Below are 8995 nucleotides of genomic sequence, written 5' to 3' on the forward strand. Positions count from 1 at the left end.
GTTGTGGCGCACGGGCATAGTTGCCCCGCGGCATGTGGGATCTTCCCGGACCAGGGCTTGAACCCATGTCCCCTGCACTGGCAGGCAGATTCTTAACCACTGCGCCATCAGGGAAGTCCAAGAGTCCCTTAGTTCTTAAAACCTGTTTCTGTGAAGCTCTTCTCCTCCATCCTCAGAGCGGGGTTTCGCAATGTTTGTTAGCAGAAATAAGCTCCGGACGTAGTGAATGCAGTAATGTCAAGGGACAAGTCGGAGATGAGCTGTTACTGGTTTGGGGGAAATTGTAGGTCAATGGCGTGGACGGTGCAGGGATCATCCGCACATATTCTGATTTCTCCCTCTGGTCTCTGACTCTGGGACAGTCAGTCCCTCTTTACCTTGTCTCCTCTTCTTTGTCTTCTGGGTCTGCTGCTTCCCCATCCTTCCAGTCTCTCCCCTTCCTTCTGCCTTCAGCTTAAGACCCTCTGATTTCTCGTCCAGGTGTTTCTTCCATTGTGCTCTGACGGGCTCTCTATTCCTCTTCCTGTACCCCAGATAATCCGGGCTAGTATCTGAAAATCTAAAAATGTCAAAAGATGCAGCAGTACTTTCTGCTGGAATTAACAAAGGGTGCTAGTGAACCGTCAATCACATGAAGAGAAGAGCCATGAACATGAATTATCTACATGCTGAACCAGAGGAGAAACTAGAGAGGGAAAGAGATGTGACGGGTCTGGGACCTGCCACCAGGAAGGGATTGATGCACACAGACCAAAAGTCCACATTATGGATGTTTCAGAGGGCCAAGGGTTTCCAACGGGTGTGCGCTCATCTCCTTGAAATAATCTATGCTAATTCCTTGATGCAAAATTCATACTGTCTTCCCTGTTGCTAAGCGACCGGCCCAAACATGTTTACTGTGTAAATTTCTCTGGAGGGCCCAGGGCTGCACCCAGTGCTTGAAGCATGTTGGAAGCAAGAGGCAGCAAAGACACCCAAAACTTTGGGAAAGGTTTCTGCAAATCTTTGACCTGCAAAGATTCATATATTGTAGACACTTTTATGCCATATCTGGGGAAATGCAGTGGCTCAAGTAAAATTCTGACTAGTTTTTTTCTGCTAATCTCCAGCCTAGTGGTCAAACGTGTGGGCTCTGGAACCAGAATTCCTAAATTTGATTCCCAGCTCTGCTACTGAGTAAGTTACTTAAGCACTCTGTGTTTTACTTTTCCCATGTGTAAAATGTAAGTAGCAATTACGCATATTTCATAGGGCTATTGTGAGGATAAAATTAATATGGTTAAAGAGCTTAGAGCAGTGTCTGGCACACATAAAGAACTCAACAAATGTTAGCTGTGCTATCACTATTCTTTAGTATTCTGTGGAAAAGGATCTATTTTTTGTTTGTTTGTTTGTTTATATGAACAGGAAAGTTTACCAGCCAGGAGATCAGCTGAGAAATCATTTAAAAGGACTGAGAATCCAAGGAGCTCAGACCTTACGGAAGTCCAGAGTCAAATCAGTTCCAGGAGTGGGTTAGCAATTCATGGTGCCCTCCTGCGATCACTGATGTAGAGGGGAGCCCTCGTCAGAGTAGCCAACGAGAACTGGAGAAAGTTCTACTTTGGGCCGAAGGTGGGATCCCCACCCTAAGGGTTTCCCATGGCCCCCCATACCTCGCCTGTCATGGCAGCACTGTAACACGCTTCACGGCAACTGCTGGCTTCACCGTCCACCTCCCCACTTGCAAGGAACAGCATATACACCTTGTCTTTTTATTGCTGCACCCCAGTGGCTAGCATGTGTTCATTAACCTTTCGTGAATGAGCTTATTAGCTGCTGAAATGCAGGTCGGCGCTCTGATCCATCCCACCCTGACAAGTCTGCATTCAGACAACTGATCTGAGAGGATGTCGCTCCAGTGGTCTAAGGAAGAGGAAACAGGTGGGAGAGTTAATCAGGCCACGTTGAGGTTCTCCAGTCCCTAGTCCGAAGGAGGAGGTGGCCACAGGAGTAGCAGAAGAGGGCCGACAGGGCCAGGGAGGTGATGCATAATGGACCACAGAAAGGAGGGCCACATCTCTTGATTATAGTCCCCCAATCATCCTGGTATTAAAAATAATGGCTTGGGCTTCCCTGGTGGCGCAGTGCTTGGGGGTCCGCCTGCTGATGCAGGGGACGCGGGTTCGTGCCCCGGTCCGGGAGGATCCCACATGCCGCGGAGCGGCTGGGCCCGTGAGCCATGGCCGCTGAGCCTGCGCGTTCGGAGCCTGTGCTCCGCGATGGGAGAGGCCACAACAATGAGAGGCCAGCGTACCACACACACAAAAAAATACTGGCTTGATGGGGAGGGGGAAGGGTAAGCTGGGACGAAGTGAGAGAGTGGCATTGACATATACACACTACCAAACGTAAAATAGCTAGTGGGAAGCAGCCGCATAGCACAGGGAGATTAGCTCCGTGCTTTGTGTCCACCTAGAGGGGTGGGATAGGGAGGGTGGGAGGGAGACGCAAGAGGGAGGGGATATGAGGATATATGTATATGTATAGCTGATTCACTTTGTTATACAGCAGAAACTAACACAACATTGTAAAGCAATTATACCCCAATAAAGATGTTAAAAAAAAATACTGGCTTGATACTAAGTCAGTGTTCACAAACATTACATCACAACTTGACAAATAATAAAAACTTTACGGAGTTATAACTACATACAGAAAAGTACACAAATCATAAATGTAGAGCTGGATACATTTTCTTTCATAAAGTGGACACAGCTGTGTAACCAGAGCCACATCAAGAGGCAGAGCTTATAAACAAAAGCTGGGAAGCTCCCCGACTCTGCCCCAGTCATTACCTGCCCCCAGTGGAAACCCCAGACATAAAAGGGTTTGAATTCAAATCTTGTGGAAATGGAGGCTTAACCACATGCATTCTTTTGCATCTTCACTCTCTTATTCCGTGTTATGTCACAATATGATGATTTAACTCAAAATATACATTGAAGGGTTATGTGCCTGTTATCACACCGGATATTGGCAGGGATACAAGGAAAATGAAATACACTCCCTGATCTTGGGGGTGTGGGGGAAGACTCCACTATACATATGTTGTTTGATAAAAATACAGCATATGTTTAAATTATTTCTTAGAAACTTTGAATCTATTAGTGTTTGCTGTAGTCTGAATGTCTGTGCCCCCTTAAATCAAAGATGACGCAAACAGATGGAGAGATGTACCATGTTCTTGGACTGGAAGAATCAATATTGTGAAAATGTTAGGAGGTGGGGCTTTAATCCATTTTGAGTTAATTTTCGTGTATGGTGTTAGGGAGTGTTCTAATTTCATTCTTTTACCTGTAGCTGTCCAGTTCTCCCAGCACCACTTATTGAAGAGACTGTCTTTTCTCCGTTGTATATCCTTACCTCTTTTGTCATAGATTAGGTGGGGCTTTTGGGAGTGAGTAGGCCATGAGGGTGGAGCCTTCATAAATATGATTAGTGCCCTTATAAAAGTGGCAAGAGAGAGCTCCCTTGCCCCTTCCATCAGGTGAGGTTGCATCCAAAAGTCTAGGAAGCAGGTCCTCATCAGATACTGGATTGGCCAGAGCTTTGATCCTGGCCTTCCCAGCTTCTAGCTCTATGAGAAATAAATTTTTGTTTATAAGCTACCCACTCTGTGGTATTTTCTTATAACAGCCTGAATGAACTAACACCGTGTTCCACCAAAAACCACTTCCCTTCTCAACTCTGCTGGAAGGAAGGTAGGATTTTATAGTTTGGTAGTAAGTAGCATTGGGAGCTAGGAGCTTTTGCCCACATAACTTCAAGGGGACAGCAGCAGGGTTACTCTGGGAACACTGCGACTCGTTTGAGAAGATTCACGTAAGCAAGGTAAGCACCGGATGGGAAGAAAAATCAGACCTGAAACGAAAGCTTTCTGAGAACAGGACTGCAACTCGTGCTAAAGTGTCAGGGCACTGAGCAGGGGGGAAGGGCAGTTCCCCTTACTTGCTCTGTAGTTACTTAGGTCGGGCAAAAGGACGGCTTCCTCTGCAAGGACCCAGAAATGCTGTGAGTGACAGCCTGTGCAGACAAGCATGAAAAGGAAATTCTGGGGGAAGGAACCAATGGGTCTGGCTGCCTCTTGCTAAGAGATGCGGCAGCAGCGGTGAAGCGAAGATGATTACACACACACACACACACACACACACACACACACACACACACACACACACCCCGTGCCTGCCTCTCTGCTCTGTCTCCTGGCTCAAGCATCCAGTAATCACTGCATAATAACCGAGCTTTGAAAGCTGGGCTGACCACAGGGAGGGACCTCCCAGTTGATGCTGCCAGATCACAGGACAGTGTCGTGAAACTGAATCCCTCTCCTCCCTGGAAAGGCTGCACACAGGTGAGGGTGAGGGATTGTGTAAGAAGGCAGGATGAAGGGTTCACGGTGTATATTTCAGAAAAGCCAAGAAAAATTCTGAATTGAAGCTAGCGGGAGGCAGCAAGAGCGGGACTGAGGGTCTGCACCCTCTGCCACCTCCCACATGGTTGGAGATGCTGGATGGATTCCTTCAGCTGTCTGGAGAAGAATGTCTGAAAAGCAGCAAATAAAAGACATAGGACTACAACAGTACATCTAATAAAATCAGTCGGGGAAATGGTTATATGTGTGCCTCTTTATTCTTTCATTACATAATAGGATCTAGCGGGGGATTTAATAAGTACATAATTTAGAATTAGAGATGAGCATAAATGTTATCATAAAGCATCTGCAGCAGCTGTGATGTGCTCTGAAACTATCTGTGATTTCCCTTGCGGACCAAGTCACAGAGATTGCTGATATTCCTGTGGTGTGCTGTTTATACTCCTACTTACGGAAAATGCTAAGTTTCATGTAGAGGTTAATGAAAAGAAAGATGCAATTTTTTTCCTCTCCAAGACCAAGAACCCCTTACAGTTAAGCTACAGCCTCCTTGTTGGGGTCTGTGGACCTCAGGTTAAGAACCCTCAGGGAAAGCTTCAAAGTGCTTTTCAAAATCACTACAATTCATGACCAGAAATTGGATTCCCAGGCATGTCCAACAAATCCAAGGAATTTTTCCAGCAACCACAGTCAGTGACTTATAGAGACATGGACGGTCACTCTACATCCTGGAGAAATCCCAGCTCTCAGAGGCTACAGGAATCTAGAACCCTCTTCCCCAGCCCCCATGCCCTCTCTGTTTAAGGAACGTCTTCAGAGAGCCTTCCTTACCTGACTCTCCTCCTCTTTGTCAACATGTGCCACACCCATCAGCCTGCTGCCATCTGCCACCCCTAATACCAACCGCCTTTACTTTTTGTGAAATGCCAACATAGTGTCTTTTCTCTGTGTACTTTATCTGGGTCAGCAGCTGAATCAGTCTCAGCACAATGGCAGCCAAAAGGACATTGTGAGATCTCAATCTCATCACATTCACACCTACAGATTCAGCCCCAGGGGCCCAAATCCTTTCCACTGAGGGAACCAAGCGAGGGATGTGGATGGATGGGTCTCACATATCGACAAATGTTTATCGCGTCTCTACGAGCTAGCCCTGGTTTGCACAGCAGTTGCCAAATGCATCCACGTTTTAAGAAATAACTCAACGGCTGGGAAACTGGGATGTCTTTATTTGTCAACAGTTGCTTATTGGGCACCTACTAGGTTCCAGACACTGAGTAGGTGCTGGGAATAAATATTGTACGAGTGAGCAGATATGAAAAATCCCATCCAACTGTCCCAAGTGCTACAAAAGAATTGGGAAGGAATGGTATGGAGAACGTAATGGGGGAGGGAGGGCTTTGTTACATGTGGCCGTAGACAAAATCCTCCCCGAGGAGGTAAAATTCAAACAGAAAGAGACCTAAAGGATGAGAAGGGGGGCTTCCCTGGTGGCGCAGTGGTTGAGAATCCGCCTGCCGATGCAGGGGACACGGGTTCGTGGCCTGGTCCGGGAAGATCCCACATGCCGCGGAGCAACTAAGCCCGTGAGCCATGGCCGCTAGGCCTGCGCGTCCAGAGCCTGTGCTCCGCAACGGGAGAGGCCACAGCAGTGAGAGGCCCGCATACCACAAAAAAAAAAAAAAAAAAAAAAAAAAAAAAGGATGAGAAGGAGCCATCTGTGTGAAAAGCCAGAGGAAAATGGGAAGGGTTGATGTCTTCAAGAAGGATCAAAAAATCCAGGGGAGCTGAGAAAGCCCATGAAGCGGGCAGCTGGCATGCGCTGGGCTGGAGAGGTAAGCACGTGCCACATCAAGCAGGTGAGGAAGTGGAGTGCAGTGGCTAAGGGCACGGACTCCAGAACCAGACCAGCTTGGCTAGAATCCGGCTCTAAACCTTCTCGAGCGGTGTGACCTTGGGCAAGTCACTCACCCCCTCTTTAGCTTTTTCAGCTTTAAGTTGGGCTCATCATATGTGTTCTTCATTGAGTTGCTAAATGCATTAAGTGTAAAGCAGGTAGGACGGAGCCTGGCACAGAGTACGTGCCAGGGTCCGGTTTGCTGTGTTTCTTCCAAGCTCAGCGAGAAGTTGTGGAGGATTTTAAGCCAGGGAGACGCACGACCTGGTTTGTCTTTAACAGATCACTGGCCGTTGCGTGGGCTGCTGGTCCTCAGTAAGACAGAGAGTTGGAAGGGACCCCGGAGGTCACTTACACCAGCACTGTCCCCGGCGGTGCTCTCTGGGAAGGGGAGGGGACAGTGCCTGAAGAGCCACCACTGTGCAAGGCAGACGAATTGGCTGTCCCCGAAGCACGCCGGATGGGAGAGGAGGTTGAGGACCCAACGTCTGGAGAAGGGCTCTCCGACACCCCCTCCTCCGCCCCGTGCCCGCCTGGAGTGGGTAGCCCACCACCCCCATTTCAGATGGCTCTGGGTCCCACCTCCCACATGCCCAGTTGGCTCCCGTTCTTGCCGGTGTCAATGTCACTTTTCTCGGATTGTAAGTGCGTCAAGGACAGCAGCCATTTCCTTCCACTCTCAGTGACTGATACAGGCCCCGAGCCACTGGGTCTGAGCTTTTGAATAATTAATTGGCAAAAGGAAGGTGGAATCACAGGTTTATGGTGCCTCCCCTGGAACTCTAAGCTCTGGAAGGAATCTAGAGGGCCTTGGCAAGTCGTTAAGTCACCCCCTGCCCCCGGGCCTGCCTTCCTCCAGTCTCTCCAGCCAGACTTCCTCCCGGGTCTCCAGAGGACATTTTGCACCCGCCACCTTGGGCACGTGTCCCGGAGATCGCAGCCCATGTAGCACAGTCCTTCCATACCTTTCCCAGACCTCTTCTGCTGCTCTGTACTGCTCTGTGCGATGGGGACACCACCCATTTCCTGCCCAGAGAGGCTCTGGGGACAAGCTGATGCATGGCATAAAAGCCCTTCTGTCTCCAGGGGCATCTCTAGACACACCTTCGGGGAGGTCTCAGCTACTCGCTCAGTCTGGCTGGAGCTGAGAGCTGCTAGGACAGGGTGGGGGTCCTCCAGGCCTCTCCAGACGCCAGGCACGCCCAGCCCACCTGCCCCTCCCCAGCTCCCACTCTGCAGCGACAGCGGCCACCTCCTCTCTGGGTTGTGGTGGATTTCCCCCTTCTCGACTCTGTCAATGCTCTCTCCCCTGTGCCAGCCCACAACTGGCCCCCTCTCCTCGCCCTCACAGACCCCCTTCTTCTTCCCCCCAGTTCGAGCTTCTCATGCTGCACATTCCCTTCTTAGTCTCCCCTAACCCTCCCAGCCCGCCCCCCCGCAGCCCCCTCCCAGCGTCCCGGTCTTATTACCCCTCCCAGTTCCCCACGCTCGCCTCCCAGCCCCCAGCTCCCCTCCCAGCCCCATTCCCATGCAAGCCCGCCCCTTTAGCGCTCGCGGTCCCGGTTCCTCTCCTGTCCCCCCAAGCCCCCCATACCTTTCATTATCCTCCCCGACCCCTCCTCCACCCCCAGGCCTTCAGAAACACCCCCCCCCCGCCCGAGGGTCCCCGAGCACGTCCGCCGTCCCCACACCCCGCCATGCTCTATCGCGCAAAGAAGAACGCCGACCATTCCCTGCCACCCACTCCCCCGCCGCTGCCCGGGAGACCCCACCCGGCCCGGGGAGACCAAGGCGCCGCCCCCGCTCACCTGCTGGGACCGGAGCACGCCGGGCTTCGCCTTCTCCGGATCGGGGTCCAGGTCCCGCTGCAGCACCCCCTTCTTGGGGTGCATGTGCCGGCACAGGCAGGTGACCCCGCACAGCGCGAGGATGCTGGTGGCCGTGCCCAGCGTGGCGCCCAGCGCGATCACGGGCACCGACAGCACCATGGTGCCCGCTCCCCGCGCGGGGCTCGGTCCCGCCGCCGAGCACCTCCCGGGCCTGGGATCCGGGCGCGCCAGCAGCTCTCCAGCCGCCGGAGGGGCGGGGAGGGAGGGCGGCTCGAGGACGTCAGAGCAGGAGGCTGGACCCGGAGCGCGCTGGTGCGCCCGCGCTCAGCTCCGCGTCAACCCCCCCCCCCCTCCAGCATGTGACCGGACCCCCGACCCGAACCGGAGCCGGCGCCGTTCAGGTGGAAGGAACGTGAGGGTCGTCTCGGGCCATCCTTCACGCTTGACGTAGAAGGACACTTGGGTCCCAGAAGGGCAGGAGCTGGCCAAGGTCATACTGTGTGTTAGGTTAGCAGGGAAACCGGGGGGCTCAAACCCAGGCCTGAGACTCCGTCCGGGTAGGGGGTCATTTGACCAGACTGCTAACCCTTTGTTCACCCTCTCTGGCCGAGGAGGCTGGAAAATCACCAGGAGCTTGTTCAAACACACAAAGCTGGAGATTTCCTATCTCCCGAACTTGCCGTGTGTTTACCGCCAGGGAGAGGGGCTGTACCGCGTCCTGGTGGAGATGATTGCAATGCTTCTTTCACATCCGCACTTCCTTTAGCCCGGGACCCGGTAATCTACCATTATTACCTAATCAGATTTGCAGATAGTCTCATCTCCATTTACAGATGAGGAAGCCGGAGGCTCAGA

General features: G+C 51.7%; 1 protein-coding gene across 1 annotated transcript in view; it reads right to left on the reverse strand.

Annotated features, from left to right (window-relative positions):
* SYT13 (synaptotagmin 13) overlaps nt 1-8471 on the reverse strand; it is a 42888-nt gene extending 34417 nt beyond the window's left edge. The window contains exon 1 of the mRNA XM_059068637.2: nt 8120-8471. Coding sequence (XP_058924620.1) covers nt 8120-8299 — 180 coding nt within the window. The 5' untranslated portion in view covers nt 8300-8471. The remainder of the gene's footprint in view (nt 1-8119) is intronic.
* Between the last annotated feature and the right edge of the window lie 524 nt (nt 8472-8995).

The sequence above is a fragment of the Kogia breviceps genome, chromosome 7 (assembly GCF_026419965.1).
Source record: "Kogia breviceps isolate mKogBre1 chromosome 7, mKogBre1 haplotype 1, whole genome shotgun sequence".
Classification (NCBI taxonomy): Eukaryota; Metazoa; Chordata; class Mammalia; order Artiodactyla; family Physeteridae; genus Kogia; species Kogia breviceps.